The 25,550-nt window shown below is 41.0% G+C and overlaps 1 protein-coding gene across 1 annotated transcript in view; it reads right to left on the bottom strand.

Moving 5' to 3' along the window:
* LOC131787495 (uncharacterized) overlaps nucleotides 1–25,550 on the bottom strand; it is a 122,944-nt gene that overhangs the window by 34,460 nt on the left and 62,934 nt on the right. Inside the window, exons 61-87 of the mRNA XM_066171922.1 lie at nucleotides 24,465–25,022; nucleotides 23,708–23,916; nucleotides 22,218–22,566; nucleotides 21,778–22,064; nucleotides 20,890–21,157; nucleotides 19,760–20,317; nucleotides 19,093–19,650; nucleotides 18,237–18,791; nucleotides 17,344–17,747; nucleotides 17,059–17,200; nucleotides 16,345–16,610; nucleotides 15,331–15,619; nucleotides 14,647–14,955; nucleotides 13,769–14,017; nucleotides 12,464–13,027; nucleotides 11,566–12,114; nucleotides 10,505–11,041; nucleotides 9,206–9,760; nucleotides 8,621–8,940; nucleotides 8,027–8,252; nucleotides 7,016–7,579; nucleotides 5,935–6,156; nucleotides 5,310–5,608; nucleotides 4,432–4,666; nucleotides 3,551–3,960; nucleotides 2,525–2,663; nucleotides 285–497 (exon numbers count right to left, since the gene is read on the bottom strand). Coding sequence (XP_066028019.1) covers nucleotides 285–497; nucleotides 2,525–2,663; nucleotides 3,551–3,960; nucleotides 4,432–4,666; nucleotides 5,310–5,608; nucleotides 5,935–6,156; nucleotides 7,016–7,579; nucleotides 8,027–8,252; nucleotides 8,621–8,940; nucleotides 9,206–9,760; nucleotides 10,505–11,041; nucleotides 11,566–12,114; nucleotides 12,464–13,027; nucleotides 13,769–14,017; nucleotides 14,647–14,955; nucleotides 15,331–15,619; nucleotides 16,345–16,610; nucleotides 17,059–17,200; nucleotides 17,344–17,747; nucleotides 18,237–18,791; nucleotides 19,093–19,650; nucleotides 19,760–20,317; nucleotides 20,890–21,157; nucleotides 21,778–22,064; nucleotides 22,218–22,566; nucleotides 23,708–23,916; nucleotides 24,465–25,022 — 9,834 coding nt within the window. The remainder of the gene's footprint in view (nucleotides 1–284; nucleotides 498–2,524; nucleotides 2,664–3,550; nucleotides 3,961–4,431; nucleotides 4,667–5,309; nucleotides 5,609–5,934; nucleotides 6,157–7,015; nucleotides 7,580–8,026; nucleotides 8,253–8,620; nucleotides 8,941–9,205; nucleotides 9,761–10,504; nucleotides 11,042–11,565; nucleotides 12,115–12,463; nucleotides 13,028–13,768; nucleotides 14,018–14,646; nucleotides 14,956–15,330; nucleotides 15,620–16,344; nucleotides 16,611–17,058; nucleotides 17,201–17,343; nucleotides 17,748–18,236; nucleotides 18,792–19,092; nucleotides 19,651–19,759; nucleotides 20,318–20,889; nucleotides 21,158–21,777; nucleotides 22,065–22,217; nucleotides 22,567–23,707; nucleotides 23,917–24,464; nucleotides 25,023–25,550) is intronic.

Raw genomic sequence — 25,550 nt, forward strand, 5'->3', positions numbered from 1 at the left:
AATAATGAAATAAGTAGTGTACAAAGAGGTACTTATATACTGATGAACGGTATGAGACATACACTTTGATGAATTCAATTTTATATTACAGTCTTCAAACTAATATTTTCAATATTTTTTAAAAATGCAACAAATTCAACAGCTCCTCCTCCTTCCCCCTTTCCCACCCCCGCTAGATTAAGAAAAGATGAACTAAAAAGTAGAAACAATAAATCAAATTCCTTCTAAACCATTCTCCCAAACCAATCAAACAAAAAGGTGAAGAAGCGTCTTCAAATACTCACGACAGATTCCCTCTGACACCACACTAATCGCCATTTCATTCTTACAAGCCTTCCCTTTTAGAGCACATTCACTTGCGTACGTCACCAAGTCACTTCCACAAACTGGTTTAAAAGGTTCCGCTGAACAGTCATCCAGACATTGACAGAGAGCGGTGTCATTGGGCAAGGCTCGGCACTCAGCGTTGTAGTCACATACGACGTCTTCACATGGATCTACAGCAAAAAAAACACGGCCAGAGGGTCAGCGATGTACTCCCTCAATCAAAAAAATCAAATAGTGATTCAGAATGAAATCGATATTTTTCTTTTTATCGATAAAATAGAAGCACACCATTCTGCTTGACGTCCTCAAGGTAACGATTTTTTCGAGGCCTCTTGCATCCTACGTTGCTCATTGATGAAAGTTCTACGGCATATTTTTAGTGAGTGGAGGTAACAATACTGATGTGGTAGTTGATATTTGCAGCTTCTTACTGGTGCAAAACTGGATTTGTGTTCGCGCTTTGCGACTGCTTTAATAGATAGGAAGGTTCTAGGAAGTCAGTTAACAAAATACTGATTGGAATGATATAGAACGTTATGCAATATCAGCTAAAAAAACAAAACAAAACAAAACAAAAAACCGATAAAACACCCGACAAAGATATCAGTGGGGTTTCCTGACCATTCACCTCTACTGACTTTGCTTACAGACTACAGTTTACAGTAACTATTAGATGTTGGCATTGCTGGCATGACTCTGACGGAAAGCTTGAATGAGTGACGTTTCATACCTCATCACATCGTTAACATTGGAGACAGCCAAGAAAATTGGTTAAAATAATCCACCAACATTTTATCTACAGCTAAGTTAGAGTAAAGTAATTTTCAAGTGCAACATCAAAGGAAAGTTAACCAAAAAGATTAGGACTTACTACAAAGGCCACTGTACTTAACACTGATTTGTTTCTCCGTAGCACAAGCGTGACGGCGAAGAAAACACTCATTCAAATACGATTTTCCATCACTGCCGCACACCGGCTTGTAGATGTCGTGACAAGAACTGGTGCATGCGCAGTATTGGGTTTTATCATCCTTAAGCTGACAAGTGCCGTAAAAGGGGCATTTGACTCCAGAACAAGGAGTTTGTTCTTGTAAATGTAAAGAGGAGAGAGAAAAGACAGAAGAAGGAAAACTTAGATAAAGAAGTGACAGCAAAGTGAATTAGAAATTGACAGACTTTTGAAAATTTTCAAATGCAATAGGATCGCAAAAGAATAAATGAAACAACCGAAGTTTCGTCAAAAAAAAACAGAGGCCACCAGTCAAACCATATAGAGTTAGACTTCTGTACTTTGTGGACGTCTAGAGACGAAACAAAATAAACAGGAACTAGAGAGGTATATGATAAAATGATTTTGCACCTGGAAAGAAGAAAACATTTAGTAGAAGAGTCGTTGGAGGATGTAACAAGTGGAATGTAAGAGAACTTACTACAGCGTTTAAGAGAAGCAACTGAAGTATTTTGTTGCATGAAACAAGCCTCTCTCCTAAGAAAACACTCATTCCAATAAGTCCTTGAGTTAGATCCGCAAACAGGAAGAAAAGATGAAGAACAGAGAAGAGAGCACGAGCAAAACGCCGTACCATCCCTTTGGGGAACACAGTTGGCGTAGTGCGCACATTTGGTTAAAAGACAATCACCTAAAAGAAAAGAAGACGACAGACCAAAACTGCAAAAGGAAATACTCATCAGAGGTTCAAGGAATGTTTGGAGATAATATCGGCTGAATACGGTAAACGTAATAGCCTTTCAAAGTGGAGATGAATGTTTAAAAAAAGCCAATGAGAAATACGAGTATAAATAGATGTAACCAAGCAGAAAAGCAAATGACCAAGTCTCGACTAGTTAACGTTTTGCAAAGGATTTGGTTGGGTAGGACTGGTGGCTAGAGTTTTCTTGACCTGTCAAACAGCGCAGTGAAGTAAAACCATTACAATCCCACAATTCTTACGAGACTCGCTTGAAAATAAAAATTATTCGAGAGGGATGAGAGGTAGGAAAAGAAGTAAGACAGACATTTTGAGTAGCCTCAGCAAAGAAAACGAAGGACAGTAAGGGAAATCACTTACAGTAAGCTAACGGGTTAGAAATAAGTTGTAAAGCGTAAGATATCCAAATAACTTTAGCGATAGCTCTTATGTTCATGAGTAAGTTCATGAGTAGGAATAGCAAAAGAGGTGCCGAACCTCTCTCTTACCGATAATAATTGCTTTAGTTATATTTTGAACCAGTATATCCGGTTTGTCCACATCAGGTTCAGGATCTACGATTACTTTGTAAGGTGGAATTATGATGCCTCCCGGTCCGACTTCCCGTCCAATAGCAACTGGGATTACCTTCAATTAAAAAATAAAATTGTTAGCTTGGGTAGTACAAGTACAAATAACAGAAAGAAAAAATTTATCTTCCTCAGTCATTTGTAACTTCTCATTTTTAGTTATTGTTAGTGTTTACTTGAGCCTTGCATCTAAAGGCCTGTCTTCAAGATCCCGATTTGATTTGAAGCCCACGTTGAACGACCACAAAGAGAGCCCGAATTGCCGATGTGTACCAGTAAATAATGAGTCGAGTCAGCCCTTCTGCCGACAGTTACCGGTCGTTTCGTATCCATCGTTTCGTACTCAGCTAGGACGTTTCGTACCCAAACAGTTAAGTCGTTTCTTACCTAACTCATTCGCCTCGTACTCAAGATAGTAAGGTATTTTTTCCATGTTCACACAAAAAACAAAAGCTAAAAAAATTGGGAAACAAATGTGGCGCAAAAGTCCAATACGACGGCATGGTAGTAGGTCATGATGCAGAAACAAGAAAAATTAACAATACAAAACATGAAATAGAAAGGCAGGATGAATAAGACCAAAACAAACTTGGTTATTTAGGTTGAAGTACCAACCCAGGTCATTCATTACTCAAGTTCCTCAGTAAAAGAGCTGACGAGGCTTTACCAATGTTTGTATGCTAACACTTATAAACATTTGACCGCAGGCCGGTTACCCTTTGCGGAGAGTCAACTCAGGCTAGCTGCCACACCTTGGTCACAAGAGGCCTTATAAAAGATATGGATAAATTTGCATACGATAGAAAAGTACTTGTGTAAGTTACACTTTTGGTCTCCTAGCTTCTCGGAAAAAATACACAGTGTGTTCAGTCTATTAAAAAAAACTTAAATATAGGCACATTTTATAATTTGGGAGCCTATCCTAGCTTGACAAATCGCTCCTACCTTTATTCCTGTGTTTTCTAAACTCTTTGCATACCGAGTCACGTCTCCCACAGTGTCCTTGTCCACAATCACTACCAAGAACTTACGCACGCCGGGTCTCTCTCCTTTGTATCCGGGTCTGAAAAGCTCTGTAGCCTTCTCGAGCGCTTTCTCCAAGTTCGGCTGTCCACCGATTCTTGGAATATTTTCCAGTACAACCTTGAGTCGGTCAGGGCTGTTAAATGCATCGCCAAAGCGTATTCGTACATCAGTGTCGTCGCCAAACACCATGAATGCATAATGTACTGTGTACATGCCGTAATCATCCACGATAAGTTTGATGACGTCGAGCATGTAGTCGTATAACTCGTTGGCTCTGGCACTCGTTGCAGAGATGGCGAATGCAATGTCGACTGGGAAACTGATGACCACTGAAAAAAGAAAGAAAGAAGTAATCACTTGTCCCTTGTGCACGAAACAAGAGCAAAGCAGGCTGATATGAAGTTCAACATTGCCCCAGGCAACAATTCGTGGGTTTTTCATTACAATTCAAGTGCTCATTTTCAAGTGTGGCAAACCAGCCTGACCAAGAAGTTAACCGTCCTTCTCTCAATATATTTCACCCTCGTTCAGGTTCTTATACCCAAGAAGACTAATTTCTTACGATTTCCATATAAACAACTAAAAATTATACCATCATACTAACAAATAACGTACGAAGAGACCTCCAATCACCTAGAAGTGGTTTTCATGAGGGTGTCCTTGAAGACCTCGAACAACACAAAATATTGTAAAGGACCTCTGCACTAGAGGAATAAGATATCACCTGCACAAATATTACCTTAGACAAATGGAATATCCTCCACCTTCTTAAAAATAAGTAACATCTTCTACCTACTTACCCTTCAACGGACAAATTTTTTCAGAAATCAACGGCGCCACAGACATGAGTTCACTAAGGGAAGGCGCATAGAAGGCGTAGTCATCTTTAGATGCTACTCTCTTGACTCTAGGATCATCCATGCCACTTCCCACCCCTACAGAGTAAACTATTGCATCATGTGCCTTCAGGGTCCCTGATCTTTGTAGCAGCAAATTCATGTTGTTTTCCAATTGATCCATGATCACAACCACGGCCTATAAACGTGAAAGAAAGAATCAAAGTTTACAATACGACACGATGACGTAGGGCCTCATCAACATTTGTAAGCGTGAGCTGGTCTGCTACAACGGTTCCTCAAGTTAGCGCAATCATTTTAACAGTTTCATAGGCACAGTACCTTGAAATATGCTACCAGAATGAATTTTAGATTCATATCGTTAAAGCACAATTTTTTTCTTAGACGTCAGAAATTAGAGGGATTAAAATAGAAGAAACGAGTTATGCTCTTCAGTCACACTCTAATAATTTTCGCACAAATCTTTACGTTTCCCAGCTTCTAATAAAATTTTCCCTTGCAGCTTTTATAACAGAGTCGACGGAATGTTAAAAACTTAATCGAAATGACACGGAAATTACGGCTAGCAAAAGACTGCTCGCAATTAACGAAACTTTACACTAATAACAATAATGATAATAATAATCATAATAATCATAATCATAATTATAATAATAATAGTAATAATAATAGTTATAGTAATGATGATGAAAATAATGATGATAATTCATAATTAACCGTTATTAATTTTTAATAATTATTATTTGTATGGTGCAAACTCCATGTAAGCATGATCACATGCGCTTCACAATAACCAAAAAATAATAGTTAAAAAGTCTGACCTGTTTGACGTCGACTCTCCTGTCTTTTATCGCTTCCAAGGCTTCCTGTAAACCAAGAGTAATGCCTGAGGATGAACCCACATCGCTGACGCTATCAATGTCGAGTTTGACCAAGTCTGCACTTTGAGTATCATTGAATGATATCAAGTAAAAGTCATCTGCATCTGACAGCACCATTCCTACTCGTGTATCGTTAGGACCGATGTTAAATTTATCGATGACTGCCTTTATGAAGTTCTTCTTGACCTCAAGGTTCCCTCCATCCAGGACAAAGAGCAAATCGACCCGGTTGCTACAAGCTACAACAAAAAAAACGATAATAAAATAATCATGACATAACGAACACGATAATCCACCAGAAAAAAGAACTTCACACATAATACGACTTAGCTTTACAATTTATAACAGTTAATAAAGAAACTCAAAGTAAAAAAGCAAACCAGCTAAAACGTAGAAAAACATGTGTGATCAAATTTTGGATCTGATTGGTTGTAAAAGAAGCGCGAGTTTCTGGACCAATCACGAAGCGACTGAAGTAAAACCAAAGCAATCCAAGGTTATTTTCGAAGATCGATTGAAAACTGCTCTTAATGGTAAATAGACTAAGTGTAACAGGTTTCGATACCTTCACAGACACCCTCCTTTACAACTGTGAGCATCGTCTGCGTCCTGCAAGCTTCGAATATCATGCTGCAGTTGTTAGGGTACGTGCGTTCATCACTGGCACATACAGGAGTGTATGTCTGAGCACAATCATCACGGCACACACACTCGGTCGAACCATTTGCTAACTTAACACATTTGGCATCAAAATCACACGTGGTAACCAGACATGGATCAGAAAGAGCTGCAACAATAATAATAATTCGATTACTGGATTAGCAGGGTTAGGAAAAAACCCATGTGACTCATGAGGAGAGGCCGGTTATAAGTCCTTTTTCGCCAAGATATCCATAACAGTGACAGACAAGCAATATTTCACAGTCAATAGCCTAGACTTGGTAAAACTGCGGGCTTCTTTCTCTTCCTCCACAACAGTGTTTCTGATCTTTCCTCCTTTACCCACCAACTATTTTTAGTTTTTGTCTCACTAGATCGAGATGCCGTGAAAGATGACATGCAAGTTTTTTTCCTTCAGACCTCAACATGCTTTGCATACTGGATGTCGTAAAACCAAAATCAAAATAATCACAAGGGTCTATCAGAAGAGGCAGATCCAGGACAATTCGATGGGAGGTGGGGTGGGGTGGGGGGGGGGGGTGTCAAAACTCTTATTCTTAGAACACATACAAATTGTTTACACCAAAGTCTAAATAAGCAAAGAAATACATATACGGAAATGTCGATTTTAGAAAGTTCACATTGAGTAGTGACATGTACTCCTATTATTGCACGCATTGTATTGTCAGACCATTAGAAAAAAAAACCTACAGTTCTGATGGGGATGGACACTAGACACGACGACCCCTCGGCCTAGATCTACCACTGATCAGAACAAAGGTAAAGATAACAAGGACCCAGTGAGAACAAAGTGATTAAATGCAAAAAATTTTAAGCACCGGCAAGTTTTACAAGCCTTGGCAGTCATTTTCTACCTCATAACGTGACGTGCTCTCTCCCCATGAGAACGAATTATGAGAGGACACGAAAAAGCGCTAAAGGAGACCATACACTATGTACAAGCTCAATATCTCTGTAATATTTACCCAAAGTTATCAGCACCATAATCTTCTTTCCAACTATTGATGGGACGCCATCTTTATCCGTATACACTATGTTTGTTTTATCCTTGTCTGGAGCCAGTGGTATAAGCTCATCTGGGCCAGCGTTCTTTCCAATGACCACAGTAACAAACCTAACCTTTCCGTCTTCAAAATCACCTACAATCTTTTCGATGTTACTTCCGGTGTTAACAGACTTCCGGTCGATCATAACTATGATAACCTTCCTGGAATCTGGTCGCGCGCCTCCACTTGGTTGGAAAAACAGATACTTTGCGTCTTTGAGAGCGTTTACCAGATCAGGTGAACCACTGGGTAACCTGGCGCCTTGTATAAGAGTTAACAAAGACTCTTTATCGGTCTTTTGGAACGGAAAGACTATGTTGGATCTTTGACCAAAGGTCATCAAGCTGTACAGGTGTTTTTTGACGCCATGTCGTTCGATTATGGAGTCGATTGTGGATTTGACGAGTTTAAAATTTTCTTCGGCATCCACGGAAGTCGTGCTGACTATAAATGAAATGTCCAGTCTGGTAAACGTGGTGATACCTGCAAGAAAATAAAAGAACTTTCTGAGGGATATTTAGAGCAAAAAAATTACGTCACTCTTCTCAAAAAGATCCTTTCAAAAGTAGCTACGTGGTAATAGACTGACACCATCAGCGCCTCAAGGAAAATTCCATTGCGATACAAAAATAAACTTTGAAAGAGCCAATAGCCATGGAGGTCAAACGTCAGAGAAATAAGACTTAATGAATCGATCGATTCGAAGCTTCAACATACTCCCCCCCCCGCAGGCATTTGAGTTTCTGAAGATTGATGTGTTTAAATTCCCGACCCCCAGGTTTTCTACGGAAGCTCTGTACAGTGGCCAATTTACACAATGAACCCAATTGATAAAAGCAAATTATTTTGCACTATACCCACCATTCCCACCATTCCCTCCATTCCCACCAACGCAGCACTATAGTTCCTTAACTTAACTCCCCTACTTACCACTAACGAGTATCTCCTCTATCTTATCAGCGGTTTTAATAGGATGGTCTTTGTCTTTGGTTTTGATGACTTCCTCATCCGGAAACTCCTTTTCGAAGTCAGGAACAGGCCTGTTACCGATAGCAACTGGGATGACAACTACGGAGCTGTCCACCAGGTCTTTTGCAGCTTCCATGATGGCTGGCTTGTTACGACCAGTGAAAGTGTCCATGATAACAACAAGAACCTACAACGACGGTAAATAACAGTGATATTACCCACCATTGTTGAGTGCAGTAGTAAAAAAAAGTAACATTAACAAATTCAATTACCTCAACTACTTTCAGTTTTTCCTACGGACTTAAGAGAGTAGTTGCATCTCATGGCAAACTGCATTGTCAGAAAGTCCATGTTAAGTTGAGCTCAAAGCACACGGCAAAAATTGCCGCGCTAAAAGCTAGGCACAGAAGGGGCGCTTTCTGTTTATCTTTTTTTCTCTTTTTTTTTTGCCTGAGACCTAGCGCGTTCATTTATGCGAAAAGGACAAGTGAACAGATAACAAGAAAGAAAGAAAGAAAGAAAGAAAAAGAGGAAAAAAAAACCAAGGATACCCACCTTTTGTGCATCTTTCCGGGCAAACTCACTTTCAAACAAAAGCTTAGCCTTAATGAGCGCCTTATCGAGAGCTGGCTCGTCATCGTTGGAAGCGACTGAGCCAATGAAAGTCTGCAACTTTTTAGGGTCCCGATATTTATCTCTGAAGTGAATCCTTATGAAGGCATCTCTACCAAACACAATCAAACCGTATTGGACACGGTCGCTGAAAAATCTCTCTGTTACTTCCTTTACAATGTCCAGGATCAATCCAAAATTACGGTCCCTTGGTAAGGCACTGATTGCGAAGGCGAGATCCAACTTGGGTATTTTAGGTGTGACTGGAAATGGAAAAATAGAAAGGATGTAGAACTAATGTTTGACTCTACACAGTATCGGTATACTAGAAAAAGATCACAATTGGATTAACACATAAATAGACATTTTACCATGATTTATATCAGCAAAACAAAGGCAACAAAATTTTTCGATCTCAAGAGTATTTTAAATGATATACGCTAGAATAAAAATAATTTATTTCATATGATTGTTATTCACTGTAGCAGCTTTCCAGAAAAAAGCTGTGAAGAAAGGGAGTTGGTTTACCTTTCAGAACTTTTTCCATCACAGAGTAGCCAAGGTCGGTTGGGTCGACATCATTGCGCACGACAACGAGCACGTCTTTATACGGTGAGATATCCTTGATTTCCTTAGCATCAATATCACCGCCAAAAGCAACGGGCACGATCTTAACATTAGCGTACTCCAGTTCTAGTGCCTCCTTCCCAGTTTCACCGCTATCTCCAATGGGTGATTTGTCTGCAATCACCACCAGTACTTTTTTAGCATCTTTACGACCACTTGACTGGAACAACACCCTGGCCTTCTGTAAAGCCTTCTCCAGAGCGGGCCCTCCTTGCTCAATCCGCATGTTGTCAACAGAACTCAGCCAATTCTCCAGAGCAGGGAAATTCCTCTCGAAACTAAGAAGTACTTTTGCATCGGAGCCGTAAACAATAACAGCGTAACGCAGGTTTCCAACAGTGTACTTCTTGATTATGGATTTCACAGTTTCTTTCATCTTAGCGAACGTTTCTCTTGCATTTAATGCTGTTGCACTTAAAGCAAAGCCAAGGTCGATCTTCTCTGTAACGACATATTCTGGAAAGGAAATGTCATGAAAAAAACCTTTTTTTAGAGGACAGTTGGAATAAATCAACATCAAAGTTACGTAAGAAATTTAATTACCTGACACAACCACACAGTGGATAGCGTTTCCCCTGGTACTGAACCATAGCTTTGTTTTGCAGTAAATACAAAGGAATTCACCTTTACTCAACACTGTCGGAAAGGCTATGCATGAAACATTTGTGGAGGACGTCCCAAAGGCCAGAAAGAAACCTCTTTTTCTTGTAATAATTCGCATTTGTTATAATACATTCCTATCTCTTTCTTTCTCTGTTTAATATCAACTTGATCCTGGAGCCCGTTTCTCGAAAGTCCCGTAACTTTGCGGGCCCGAAACCAAATTTTAAAATCAAATTCTTGTTTCTTTATCTGATATTTAAATAGTGCTATTTTTAAACTTTTGAAACCCCGACCTTAAATGAAAACAGAACAGAGTTACGGGCTCGTTAACCTACTGGGACCTTCGAGGAACGGGCCCCTGGTCAGTTTACGGAGCAATAACTGAACAAAAATAAATAGAATGCAAAAATAAAAATCAAGTAATTATGATGTTTTTCCGTCTTATCAAGGGCGTGGGACCAAAAAAAAAAATTTAGTCCCCGTGAGAAATTGAACATTAGACCTTTGGATCTCGCGCACCGACGCTCTACCACTGAGCTACAGAGACAAGGTTCACATTCATTAACTACTATGACAAGACTTGAAATTTGAACGTACCATTTAAGACTACCATCAATAACTCCTTCGCTGTCTCCTTGGGAAGTTGTTCTTCTTCCGGCTTGATGACCTCTGGCGAGACCGGATCAAACTCATTGCCAAGTACAATGGCGATCACGCGGACGCCATCATTCCTCAGCTTCTGCGAGGCAGCTCGTACAGACTCTTCAGTGCTGTCAGACTTTTTGTCAGTGATGACCACTACAACCCTCTTGGCATCAGGTCTGGCATCCTCAGCTAACGCGAAGAGATATCTAGTCTCTTCCAAGGCTTTTTCGAGAGAAGCGGCACCCACATCTTTCTTGACGTTGTCAACGATCTTGACAAGATCTTCCTCACTGGCGAAGACGTTGTCGAATCTTATTTTGACCACAGGTATAGCACCAAATGTAATTAGGCTGTACCGGACTCGAGACAGGCCGAAGGTTTGCACGGTTTCCTTGATGATTTCTTTAGTTGCTCCGAGATTTTTGTCCTTATCCACAGCAGTCGTGCTGATGACAAAAGCGAGGTCTATTTCCGGGACGAAAAGTGTTTCTGATGGGCGAACAAGGAAAGTAAAAAAAACGAGTAACAGTATGTTTCAAAAGACTAAGCAAAAGTAATAGTCTAAAAATTGAACGCAAAAAGGGCAAATAATGAAGAAGTAAAGAAAATTGACGGGAAGGACCAGGGAACGACACAGAGAGACAGAGAGAGGGCAGGGCATAGACGGAACCATAGACTGACAGGCAGACAGACGGACTGTAGACAGACACACACACGGACAGACATACAGACAGACAAATGGACTGACATAGGGACAGACAGTCAGGGAGATAGGTAGATAAACAGACGGACAGACTGGGGGAAAAAGATGGCGTAGAGACAGACAGACGAACGTACTGACTGGAACGCAAGAAAGGCATAAGAATGAGAGCCTTAGAGACACACCGACTGATCGACAGACAGATCGTCGGATCAGAATGAATGTAACTCTGATGTAATATGGAAACATGTTTTTATTCCACGTGGAATTACTCCTGAAAGGCAAAGATACGATAATAGGAAAAATGAAATACCTTCCAAACCCTTCCTCATGATTACGTCCACCAAATACTCTGTGGAAACCGTATTTGGTTTTGTAATGATGTCTTTCTCTCGTGGAGTTAAAATTTGCAGTTCTGTTTTATCAATTTCACTTCCCAAACCTACAGGTATTACTTTGATTTTAGCTTGTTCCAGTAGAGACGCCTTCTCCTGCAAGACTTTAGCATCGCTATCAGATTTCCTATCTGTTATTACCACTAAAACCTTCCTCGCTCCAGGACGCCCATATTGATTAAATGCTTCCTTGGCTTTATCCAGCGTAGGGCCCAATGCAGAACCAGATACTCGATTTATATTCTTAATAAAAGTCACCAACTGGTCATCTGTTCGTCGCTGATTGAACTGGATCTTTACGTCTGGGACAGAGCCGTAGACCAATATACTGTACAATACTCTCTCTTGGCCATACATCTCTACTATCTGGCTAACAACATCCTTCATCTTTTGAAAGTTGGTTCGTGACTGTACAGCGTTGGCACTGATGGCAAAGGCCAGGTCAACCTCTGGTATGATCGCCAAATCTACAAAAGAAACACAGAAATTATCATGATAAGAGAGCAGCGGGGATGGCGTAGTGACGCGTCACATGTGATGCATCACATGTGGGTTGAGTTTGTTGTTTGTTCTCCAATTCATCCGGTTCATCCGGTTCATCCTGTTTTCCTCCCTCCGCAAAAATCAACATTCCAAACTTCAACTCGACCTGGAAACAGTGGACAACAAGAAACACCTTGTGCAATGTCCACTGCTAAATTCCCATTACCTTCATAATCACTAACAGTAACATTACTTTACGCAGTGTCTCAAAGTAAACTTGAAATACCCTATTTACCTACAGTCAAATTTTCGGTCCTGAACAAAAATCCTTACCTTTAAGTACGATAATCATAACTTCGTTTCCCAACTTGTCTGGGACTTCAAAACTTTCCTTGGCCTTAATTAGGTTTCCCTTGTTAGGCACGACTTTGATGAGCTCATCAGGATCTGATTCCGATCCAACGGCCACTGCTACCACTTTCACACCTTTGTCTTCCAGAGGTTTTGCAGCCTTATTCAACATTTCCAAATCGTTCCCTGATTTGCTTCCAACAAACACAACTAAGAATTTCTTAGCTCTCGGTCTTGGTGATGCAACCTCGAACAACTGTTCTGCTCTATCCAACGCCTTCACTACGTCCGGCCTTCCGCGCGGTCGAGGAATGGCTGTCACAAATCTAATCAAACCGTCTGCATCGCCCGACTGGTCTCTAAAGCCTCGTACAGAAGAAGGATTTGTTCCAAAAGGAAGGATAGCGAAGCGAATTTGATCATGATCTTTGTACTTTTCGATCATGTGTTTCACTGCTTCCTGCATTTTCTTGTACGTTTTATCCGCATTGGAATCAGATGTGCCAAAGGCGAAGCAAATGTCCATTTCTGGAATAGCCTGTCCTTCTGTAAGTTAGAAAGAGAAATACTCCGTCAATGTAATAATAATGACCGAAAATGTAACGTGCACACGTCCAATAAAACTGGTTATAGCTAATCACACAAAACAAGAAATACGGTAAATTTTAGCATGGTCGTCCTTTGAATGAGGAAAGATTTTATTCGTTTTATCGTGTGCCTGGGTCTTCACGGGTAGTCAAACACAAAACTTTAGGATTTCATCAGGATCTGCCTCCGATATTTTACCATAAAGCTACAGGGAACTAGACGGTAAATTATACCGCGATCATGTTGGGAATCCTCAGGGCAAAGTTATAATGTGACTTTTTGTCACGAGGATTGGACAACAAAAAACCTAGTCCTTTACGAAGAATTGGACCCCAAGGAGAGCTAAACAAAAACGAAAGAGACGAGGGCTCGCATCATCATCATCCCCGCTCCTCTCTTGTCGCGAGAAAGATTTATGTCAGAGTAACGTAAGATTACAATCTTGCTAAGAAAAATGTAGTGATTTAAAACAGATTATAACCCACACCCATTAACTTTCGCGCGATTCTATTCGCCATTTTACGTTATGCGGTGCAAAATCATCGGACAGTTATCACGAAATAACCCCCGTCTACATCGATATTCTCCCCCGATTATTTCTTATTTCACATTTGCCCTCAGCCCTGCTCATCATAAACTAACATACCAGCCGCCCCAAAGTGCACAGGATTTTAAAACATTAAGTGAACACAAACTTACTAGCTCTCATAATAATCTCCTCTGCAGTTTTCTCCGAGTCTCTGTCTTTGTCGGCTTTCACCAGATCGTTCTTATCAAGTGTTGTATTTGTGAGTTCTTCAACATCTGCTTCTCGGCCAAGCGCCACAGGGATGACACGGATTTTGTAACCTTCCAGCAAAGCGGCGGCATTTCTAACCTCCTCTATGGTATTGTCTGACTTTTTGTCGATAATCACAACAAGTACTTTCTTGGCATCCGGTCGGCGACCTGTGTGATTTTAAAAAGTTTGGAGTTTAGTCCTAAACAATATAAAGGCGGCAAACACCGTCTTTGTCTATCCCCTTTTTCATAGTTTCACTTAAGCTTATCCCCTTTTCCATAACTCGACGTGACCTAATCCCACGGGAAGGGGATGATAGATCATGACAGGTAACCCCACCCATACCACTGTGGAAACAAATGCCGTACACAAATATTCAATACCTTGAACCCAGAAATCTCCTCTCCAGCGGGTTATCTTTTAGGTCTGTGCGTCTCACACAGTAACAAAAAGTGTCAGCCATTATTTATAAGCAAAGACCTTTTCTCGTCCCGAACCTGACTAAGACATTATGACGAAAGTATCCCGCTTCTACGCAGCCTTTGTTTGGTCATGTCACGCTACACGTTCCTCTCCAGAGAGCAAGGCGCATACCTGAAGACACCAAACACGGTTGCGAAGCCACAATAAAGTCCGATAACAACTGTCATTACTATCACTACTACACTAGATTTCTTTGCCGTATTGTTTTCTGTACTCATTCTGATTGTACCCTAACCAATTATACTCACTTACGCTTAGTATTGAACGACATGTTTTACAAATGTTTACAATTCAATACCGTGTGATAACCAACCTTCAGCTTCTTCAAATACTTCTCTTGCCTCTTCCATTGCATCTTGCAGAGATACGCCACTGAGATCCTTCATTTTGCTCCGACTGATGGCATTTTTCAGCCTGTTTACCTCATCAGAGATGAAATTAAATTTAAAATGTACGTACGCCTTTTGACCGAATGTTAACAAGCTATACTTGATCTTCCTGATGCCATATTTTTCGATGATCTTGTAAATGACCTCTTGTGTGTAAGCAAAGTTCTCCTTTGAGTCTGTGGCTGTGGTACTGATTGCGAACAACAGATCCATGGCAGGTACGAAAATCCTCTCTGTAGATAGAAACGCAATGTTGTATTTGATGAATACAAAAATTTATGTTGGCTTCAAGACAGAGGAGCTGAACAAACCGGTGATTTGTAAGTTCGAGATCGGATACATCCCCCTGAGAATCCGGAGAAGGTGATGGGGGGGGGGGGGAGGGAGGGGAATAGCTAGGATATATAATAACAAGTTGAATGTGGTATTACAGAGGTTCAAAGCTAATCAAGCACCGCTAGAACGACTGCAAGGCCTGTTGGGTACAAATGCATCAGTGCAATAATTTTTCATAACTTTTCCATCACGAGTTAGTACAGGTGAGAAATGAAGTCATTTTACATTAGCATAATTTTTCTGAGTGAATTTTACATTCGTGTCAAACAAACCTTTAAAGACAATAACCATCAATTTATTCTTAGTTTCGCTAGTTTCATCAGTGGTTTTAGCTGTCATAAACGAACTCTCGTCATCGGTCAGTAGACGAAGTTGCTTTTCATCAGCCGTGACTCCGAGGGCGACAGGAATAACTATGACGTTATTGTCTTGTAAAGGCTTCAACGCATTTTGTATTTCTCTGTCTGTGGATCGAGAACTTCGGTCTGAAACAACGACTAAGACTTTTTTGGCGTTGGATCTCCCTTCTTCTGAAATCATGTCCCATGAAGTCTTGAGAGCCTAAAACATAACAAAGATGACAAACAATATTCGTTTTTTTGGCAAAGTTTTGTCTCAATTTCAACCGTAATTTTTCATCTTTCGCAGCATAAAAAGCACTTCTGCTGCAATTCATATTGTCGAGGACAACATTTCGAGACAAAGATAGAAAATGGCATCGTCTAAAAAGCTAGCAAAATGATTAAGACAAGTTGCTGAGTTTTTCCTTGAGCAAGCGACTAGTTATCATCGAGCTATTTTGACGAAGGGGATTGCAAAGTAAGTTTTCTTCAATCAAGAATCACCGAAGAAGCATATGTTTTAACATCAAGTCTGAACGTGAAAGTGATCGAGTTCTAAGTGAATTTTTTGTCAAATCGCTCTTATGGAAGAGATATTTTAAAAGTTTGTCTCGATCATGGGACAAGGAAGGAAAACGGTGTGTCCCCGGTGAGAATTTTAACGGATGACCATCCGATTTTGCGGTCGGAAGATCTGAACCCACTAAGCTACAAAAAATTGTTGAGGTCATGTGTGGCAAGCGTTATGCATACGATTAGGATCAACAATGTCAAAAACATCTTCCTCGCTCTTTCCAATTTCAATACCGTCAGATTTTTTGCCGCAACAGAAGATCTAGAAACTTCTGGGAATTTCACCAGCGTAGTTTTCCCCGCAGTTCGTATTCAAGAGGTAACAAGCTGGGACGATACCAAAAACTGTTATTATACCTGCCCATACCCTACCTTTGCTAAGTCAGCACTGCCTGTTTCTCGGTCAAACGAATTCAACTTTGCCATTAGTTGTTCGTCTGTATTGTAACTATCAACCAAACGCAAAGCTTTCTTTGGCTCCCTTCCGAATATCACCACGCCATAACGAATACGCTCCCGGCCATACTCCGTGACTATAGAATCAATTACATCCTTGGTCTTCTGGAAGTTTTTCTCGCCAAGTGTCGCCGTGCAACTGATTGCAATGACCATGTCTACCCTCTCTATCGATGGATAATCTGATGAGGAACAGATAAAATGCTAAATTCCCCTTTTGAACGTTTTTCGATTCAGTGAGGCAAAAGCAACCCCAAGTAAGATTCCCTCACATATTCCGCGCTCTCGACTCCGCGCACCGACGCTTTATCACTGCTCCTCTGTTGAGTTGGGTGACTTATGAAGCCAGTCATTGCATGGCTCAATGTTCAGTGACAGAGCATTGGAGGGCAGATTCCGAATGGCTAGGGTTCGATTCGTAACAAGACGAATGACGAATTTTTTATCCCAAAATTTACCATCGCTATTCGTTTTGCCTCGTGCGTGAGACAAAGAAAAATCTGATTCCTCTCGAGCCGCGAAACCCAGCTCTAACGTTATTACATCGACCAACTGTAAATAAGGTAGATATCACAAGACGCCAAAGCAAAATTGGTCAGCAAAAATAAAGAGACAGGAGAAGTTCATTACCTTTTATGACAATGCTTATGATCTTCTTTCCCAGAGCTTTAGATTCTTCATCTTTTGGTGAGGATATCATGTTCTTCCGGTTTGTGGTGATTTTTTCCAATTCGTTGCGACTAGCACCGGTGCCAATGGATACTGGAATGACCTGCAAGAACAAGATAGAAAGGTAGTCATTATCCTTGTATTTTTAACCGATTTGCAAGGAAACATGTGGCAGCTAGAGAGGAGAATTAGCAATCAGGCTTTAGGAATAAAAGGGTTAAAATTGACAAAACGAAGCCGACCCACCTTGATTTCTTCCTCCTCTAAAACTTTTGCACCTTGTTGGATCTCTCCTGGCTGGTTTCCTGATTTGGAATCCATGACAACAACCAAGAACTTTTTGGCCCTTGGTCTGTCTAACGCTTGATCAAATACTCCTTTTGCTGTCTCCAGCGCCTCTTTCAGATTTGGTACACCAGTAGCACGAGGAAGACGTTCGATTAATTGTCTGAGTTCATCCACTGTCCGACCATCTTGGAACTTGACGTCGTCGTACGAAGATGAACCAAATGTGACCACTGCATAACGAATGCGATCGTTGCCGTAGTATGTAATAATAAAGTCAATGGCGTCTTTGATTTTCTGAAACGTTTCCTCTTTTCCAGCAGCATTGGAACTGATGGCGAAGGCCAAGTCTACTATCGGTATAGCTAGGAAAACACCAAATAATAAAGTCATCCAACGTGAACAGTAAAATAGGAAGAAAAGTGTATTTAACTGTTGGAAGATGAGGTCGCAGATTGTAACGGCTGATATGCAGTGAGCAGAGCAGCCCTGATTTTACCCTGCTTAGCTGGCTATTTTGTTAGCGCTGTTTTGTTACACACAAACCTTTGCGTCGAGCGGCAAAGCCACGAGAGGTTTGGCTCCAAAAAAGAAACGCCTGTTCTGCTGGCCACCCTAAATTATCAAAGCTGATTTGACTAAGAGGACGAGTCCTATCATTTAAATTTACCTGCTGGTGTAGACGTCAGTCGGAAACAAAACACTCCCTGGAAGTGCACACAATACCTTTCGAAGCGACTGATTTGCAACTTTAAAAAGTTTCATCAGCAGGTACGAAAGTGATTTTCATTAACAGAAATATTATTGCGTTTTCCTGAGATGACAATTAAACCGCCTCGATTTTGCCACTTTACCTTTCATCATTTTCTCCATGATTCTCTGAGCAATGTTTACCGTCTTGTTATTCACATATGCCAATATCAAATTTTCCTTATGAGGCGTAATCAACTCCAGCTCCTTCTTGTCAGCCTGGCTCCCAAACGCAATCGGAATCACCTCGACGTCATCCTCCCACAATGGAACAGCCATGCTCTGCACATCCTTTCTGTTGCTGGTAGACCTCTTGTCCATTATCACCACCAGCACGTTCTTAGCACCCTCCCGGTAATATTCCCCGAACAAATCAGCAGCCTTCTTCAAGGCTTTATCCAAAGCAGCTCCGTCCGAGACTCTGGCCTGAAGATCAAGGTGTGCTTTAAGCTCAGCGTCGCTATCAAAGGTCCTGGAGAATCTCAGCTCAACCGAAGGTTCGTTTCCAAACACAATGAGACTGTAGTGAATCCTTTCCTTGCCATATTCATTTACCATGGTTTTGATGATGTTTTTCATCTTTTGGAACTTCTCGTTCGCATTAAAGGAGAGACTACTGATCGCGAAGATCAAGTTGACCATTGGGACTGTTGGAAGATCTGTAAGAAAACAAAGATGACATTTGTTTTAATGTTCACGTAGTAACATATTTTCACGGTGCTTCACCATATACGTAGAGAGCGAAAGTACTTCAAGTGATTCATTCACATTTTACGTTCAATATAATCCCTCCCAGGGATGCCAACAGGTCAAGACAAAGACTTTCGCGTATAAATGATCCCAACAGCTACTTCAACAAGGAAGCATCAGTCATTGATTCTAATACTAGCAAGAAAAGACGCATAAAAGCGCATAAGGCCTAAGGCAAGTTACACGCTTTAAGGGAAACAAAACACTCACTCTTTAAAGCTTTTCTGATTATTTCTTCTCCAAGTCTCTCTGGATCCTCATCATTTCCGACGATAACGATGAATTTCTTATTAGTTGTTATCTTTTCAAGTTCAGATAGACTGACTTCGGAACCCACTGCCACAGGGACCACTTTGACATTCACGTCTTCCAACAGTTTAGCTGCCTCTTTAACATCACTGGCATCACTGGCTGACTTTTTATCCATTATTACTATAAGAACCTTCTTAGCTCCGGGTCGAGGGGTCGCCTGTTTGAACATCATCTTTGCCTCCTCGAGAGCTTTCTTTAAGTCTGGTGCACCACTCGGTCTACTAGCCCCTTCTAAAGCCTTTCGTAGTTCTTCTGGGTTGGGCGAATCTTCAGTGAAAGTAACCTCTTTACTGACTGTGCTACCAAATGTCAGTAAAGCGTAGCGGATTTTGCTGGCCTCGTAATGTGTTGCAATGGAGTCTATAGCTTCTGTCATCAGAGTAAACGTTTTGTCTGCATCCTGTGCTGATGCGCTGATTGCAAAGCCCAAATCTAAAAGAGGAACTGATGCTGTCTCTGAAAGATAAGAAAAATATGATAAAAAATCTAAAGTCTAATTAACTGGATTCCTACCTACAACCTTCCACGTGGCACTCCGTCAACAAAGATCACGTGGTTTTCTTACCATTCAGTGCCCTTCTTATAATATCCTCCGCAATGTTTTGAGCCGTGTCGCTGTCTGGTGGTGTCAGCACATCCTCCTCCACAGCTGTCGTCTTGTCCAGCTCACCTCTGTCCGCTCTATCAAGCCCAACTGGGATCACTCGGATGCCAGCTTCCCTCACCAAAGCCGCGGCATCTTCAGTGTCATCACCAGAACTGTCTGACTTGTTATCGATGATCACAACTAATATCTTTTTGGCATTCGGTCGCCCTCCATTCTCCTCGGTAAACATGGCTGAGGACTCTTCCAGAGCTTTAGCCAAGTCAGAGCCTCGTTGGACTCCGCGGACAGAATCCACCAGACGCATGAACTGAGCATTACTGTTTACCTGTCGGCTGAACTTGATAATGACGTTTAGCTTGCTTCCAAATGTAGCCAGACTGTAGTGCATTTTATTGATTCCATATTTGCCGACAATATCCTTGATTATGTCTTTAGTTTTCTTGAGGTTGTCACCGGCTTTCAGAGCTGTGGCGCTTATGGCGAAGGCAAGATCCAATTCTGGAAGTTTTGGTTTATCTGCAGATAAAGGAAAACCGTAAAAACTGCGGCGAAACGAAGTAGTTACAAAGGTTGTATAATTTAATCAAAAGTTTAAACATAGCGGTTTTTCATTACCTCAAGTATTAATTAACCCCCTACCGCCTAGCATCAGTAAGCATATCTATACTGTTCTTATATATATATTTCCTAAGGTGCTGACAAGGAGAATTTGCTTAACAATCAAGAGCTTCTTTAGTTGGTGATCATTTCCTTTATTCTCGCAACCTTGATGTTTGATCCAGGGGCGATATTGTAGAGAGAAATCAGATGCTGGTCACTCTTAGGGGTTAAAAAGATAGTAGCCTCCACAACACTCCATAACCTGATAACCGTCTGATAACAAATTTTTAACCAGAAATGTTTGTTTTTGGTATAACTCGATGTGTAATTACGTTTTCTACAAATTTCTGTAACAGGGAGCAGTGACTGGCTTTCCGAGTGTCTGAGGGGAAATCTTGACCCTGATAAACACTTCTACTCAGTTTGCCAAGACGTCGGTCACTGACAACGACAACGGTCACTGAATGTATAAAAGTTTTCCCACCAACCTTCCAACCCAATCTTCAGAATCACCTCTGCCACTTTATATGGATTGCTATCCTTGTCAGTCTCTATTATATCATCCAGCCACGGCGTGATTTTCTGCAACTCGTTTACGTCAGCCTCGTTTCCAAGCGCCACTGGTATAACTCTGACGTCTTCCTGATCCAGGATTCTGGCTGCTTTAGTGACGTCACTGATTTCGCTCGTGGATCTCTTGTCTGTGATTACAACCAAAATCTTCCTGGCGTTTGGACGTCCCAATAAAACGAACTCCTACATGGAGGAAAAAATAAGTTACTGGGTGAAAGACTTTCTACTTCACTGGTATTTACTACGAAAACTTGAGACCAGTAGCCAAAAGACAGCAAAGCGATATGGGCTCTTAATAATAATAACGCCTCAAAGTTCCATGCAAATATCTTATTGTTACCCTTCAAAATTCGGTAACCTCCAACGTTTGGGAGGTTCAGTGACTTTTATAATCGTTTTCACGACATTTGCATAGTCTGACGTTACCCTTAACAGAGAGATTCTTGTTAAAACATTTTGCAAAACCAAACCAAAACTAATCACAACAGCAAATCAAAACAAAGATTAAATTACAGCGAGTCAATAAGAAAAATATTAATGGTTTCCAAAACAACCCCGTGATGCTTTGCGAAACATAAGTCGACCCAATCTCCTGCGCAACCTCGGAACGGTTGCAAATTTCATCTTACTCGCTTATAGGGTAACGCAAATTTTCTTGGCCGATCGCAAACCCAGACGATGGCAAACTACTTTCGAAACTCAGCTCAAAATTGCTATATCTAGTTTGATTGTATTGCGCTTCCTTTCATTGTTTGACCAAGAGGCAAACAAGTAATATTAAGAAGTTATTGTTTCTACTCCACCTGGTTCGCAAGTGTTAGGGCTTTAGAAAGTGATGCTCCACGACCACTACGAATTGAGCTGATGGAATTCATTAGAGTTTCGTCCGACTCAAAGTTGCTGTTTAAGCGAAGTCCTAGCTGTGGTACATCTCCGTAGACTATGACCGAGTACTTTAGGTCTCCTGTGCCGTACTTGTCAATCATGGCATTGATGATCTCTTTCATCTGACGAAAGTTATCTAATTGATTCAGCTGTGCAGTGGCGCTGATTGCAAAAATCATGTCCGTCTCAGGTACGTCCAATATTTCTATAAAAAAAAGAAACATCTTTTTTAAATTTTGTAAACCAAGAGATGTAGTACATCCATGAGAAGAGGTGACAATAGCAGCCTCAGTAAGGTCAATTGTTACATTGTCCTACTCTCTCACCAACACATTGCGCATGATCGACAATCATTTACCTTTGGTCACTTTGATCATAACCTTCTCTGCAAGCTTCACAGGATCTGTGCTCTTCTCTGCTGTCACTACATATTCCTCTGCGGACGTAATGTTCTTCAATTCATCTAAACTGGCATCAGTGCCAACGGCTACTGGCACAACTTTGACATCATCTTCCTTGAGAGGCTTCAAAGCGACGTCAATCTCCTGATATTTATTGGAAGATTTCTTGTCCATGATGACCACTAAAACTTTCTTGGCATTTGGGCGTGGCGAAGCCTGGTCGAATAATTTCTTGGCTTCTGACAAAGCTTGCTCGAGGTTGGGTTCACCCGAAGGACGCGAGATGGAGTTGAAATACGTTTTTATCTGAGGGAGAATACAGAAGATACTCAAGTTGTGTCATTTCAGATTTATCTATGTAATCAAAGCGGGAAAATTCCTGGAAATTTTGGATATTTCAAACGGTAAAAAATTGCTTATAAAATATCAAAGTGCTTCAATGGCGGCTAATATTAGTTTGCGCGCTATGAATTTCATCTATTCCTTTACATGAGCGCAAGAAGACTCCATGGTGCCAAAGAGGAACCAAAAAGACACATAGAAGGAAAAGTTCAGTTTTAACACGAAGATTATAAAGCATTATGTACGTGGTTGTTATTCGTGGAGAACTAAAATACAGTTTAGGCTGGTCCTATCGTTTGTGATTAATTTTGACAAATATGCCGAACAAAGCTATTGAAAAGTACCCAATCACAGCAAAGCAAAGCATAGACCCTTATATGGTGATGTACAACTAGTCGACATCATCTTCTTGTGCTGACTTGCCGTCGTAACGTTTAGGCATGCTATAAGACTTGTAGGTCTAAACTAAAACAGTGGATAGAGTAAAAGGTGCGCTCTGATTGGTTACTCGAAGTCCGAATATCCTTTGCTATTCTCCTACGAGCGACTCGCGCGGGACTCGCGCCCGAAAATGTTGTAATCTTTGCAAAAATAAATGAGTTAAAATCATCTTAGTGTGGTATATTATCTCACTCATTGAATATACTCTGAAACCACTATTCACCTCAGTGTCGGCGGTGGATATCTACGTCTTAGCTCGGTATATATGGTAGATATCCACCACTAGCCACTGGCACTGAGGTGAATAGTTGATAATTATCATATGAACCGTATGGCTCTACGCGCGCTTTTTCTTAATAGGACAAAAACTACCCTTAAGAGGGCTGTGATGGGGTGAGTATTACGACGTCATGAGCAGCGAGGCATAAGGTGAAAGGAAGAAAAAAGACAGAGCGACGGTCGTAAAATAAAACGCTTAGTGACTTAGGTCAGGCTGGACAGGGAAATATTGGGTTCTCCATAATGAAGCACAAATCTCGCTGCGCTCAGTAAGTAAGTCATGACCACGACCTACACATTTTTCCGTCCTTCCGTCCCACTCAATGGGTACCTATCATTCTTGCATTATAATTATGTACTGGAATAATGGCATAAATCACTGTACCGTTTTGTCATCTGGAAGTGTCAATGCAAAGTTGATAGGAGAAAGGACCCGACCTCCGAACACCATCACAGCATACCGCAGTTTGTCGGTTTTGTAAGTCTGCATTATCTCTTGTACGGTGTCTTTCATTTGCTGGAAAGTTGTGTCAGAGCCCGCGGCAGCAGAACTGATGGCAAATGCCAAGTCTATCTCATCAAGTGTAGCAGTTTCTGCGATAAACAAACAATTTGACTGTTAAATTTTGATTGAAAAAAAAATCATGGTGTTATCGTGTGCATATGCAAAGAAAAATAATTGTCATCTCACTTTTGTGTACCATCACCCACTTCGTAAGAACTTTCCAAAACATCAATTTCTTTTATTTATAATTTATGACTCGTGGATTGCTATCTTCAATAAGGTATTCAAAGAACGTAATTAAAATAGTCGTACAACGTTCAGGGGCGAGCAGGTGGGAGGGTTGAGGCGGGGACTTTCAGACACGCAAAAAACGTTTCTAATCTCGCACGCAACATGCTTGAATGTGATTATTATTTCGCGTCATCTTACTTGTCTTCCAAAACATAAGGGGAATAGTTTTGTCTACGTTCCAATTTGAAAAACAAACAAAACAAAAGATGACAGGAAAATTTTCATAAGCTGTGAATCTGGGCACTTGCGAGTAAGTGTTGAGTTTGCATAAAAAAACTGCGTCTTATATTACTTATATGATCACCAGTGCGGCAGACAAAGTAAAAAACATTACTCAGGAACTTACTGTTTAAGACTTGCTCAACTACTTTCTCCACAATTTTCTCGGGTGAAGTCGAATCGGTTGTGTTGATGACGTCACCCTCAATATCAGTAATCCCCTCCAGTTCTCCATCACTTCCATCTCCAAGTGCAATGCCAATAACCCGGATGTCGTTTTCGTCGAGTCTTTGAGCTGCTTTCTTCACTTCCTGCTCCAGACTATCTGACTTTTCGTCTGTGATCACCACTAAAACTTTCATAGCATCCTTTCGGCCACCATTGGAATCCTTGAAAAGTTCTTTCGCTCCGTGCAGGGCTTTATCAAGAGACGCTCTCGCTTCGTTTTGTGGTATGTTGTTTATGATGCTCATCAAGACCTCGTCTCCATTTGCTGCATCGCTAAAGCGGACACTAATCGTTGGGTTCGATCCAAATGTCAGAACACTGTAAGCAATCCTCTGAGAACCGTACTTATCAACGAAGGTTTTGATGACTTCTTGCATTTTCCGGAAATGTTCTCTGGAATTTATTGCCGTTGCACTGATAGCAAATCCCATATCAACCAATGGAATAACTGGCTCACCTAGAATAAAGCGGTGGTAACAGAAGTTACTTTTCAACGGTGAAGAGTCAATGCCTCGTGAAAAATAATTCAAATAACTTGGTACTACCATAATTTGTTATGAGCTAATCACGATGCTCAGCTGTAAGGGTCAACCACACCTAACTCGAAAGTAAACTTAACGCAAATTTTAACTTGAACTACTATTTGTTTGAATGCAAAAATCGCGGCATTTAACAAGTCGACATTGGTTCAGCGTGGTCTGTACTCTTATTGACAACGATGTTCGTCATCTCAGTGGTCAAAATGTTGTGAACTAACGAGGCACAGTACTCTTAGCGTCAACGGCAAATTGGTCTATCAGATTAAAACATTACTGCCAATTATGGCAAACATTTCCTTTAAAAGTTTGTAGAAAGTTCAAGAACGGTCGACAAATGTATATCAATGCTGTGCTCTGCGCTTTATGGGGGCCGGAAAGAGATTACAAACTTCAGACTAACTGAATCTAAGGCCTGATCTCCTCACTCGGCTTTCGCAAATTTTTCC

The sequence above is a fragment of the Pocillopora verrucosa genome, chromosome 9 (genome assembly GCF_036669915.1).
Source record: "Pocillopora verrucosa isolate sample1 chromosome 9, ASM3666991v2, whole genome shotgun sequence".
Taxonomy (NCBI): Eukaryota; Metazoa; Cnidaria; class Anthozoa; order Scleractinia; family Pocilloporidae; genus Pocillopora; species Pocillopora verrucosa.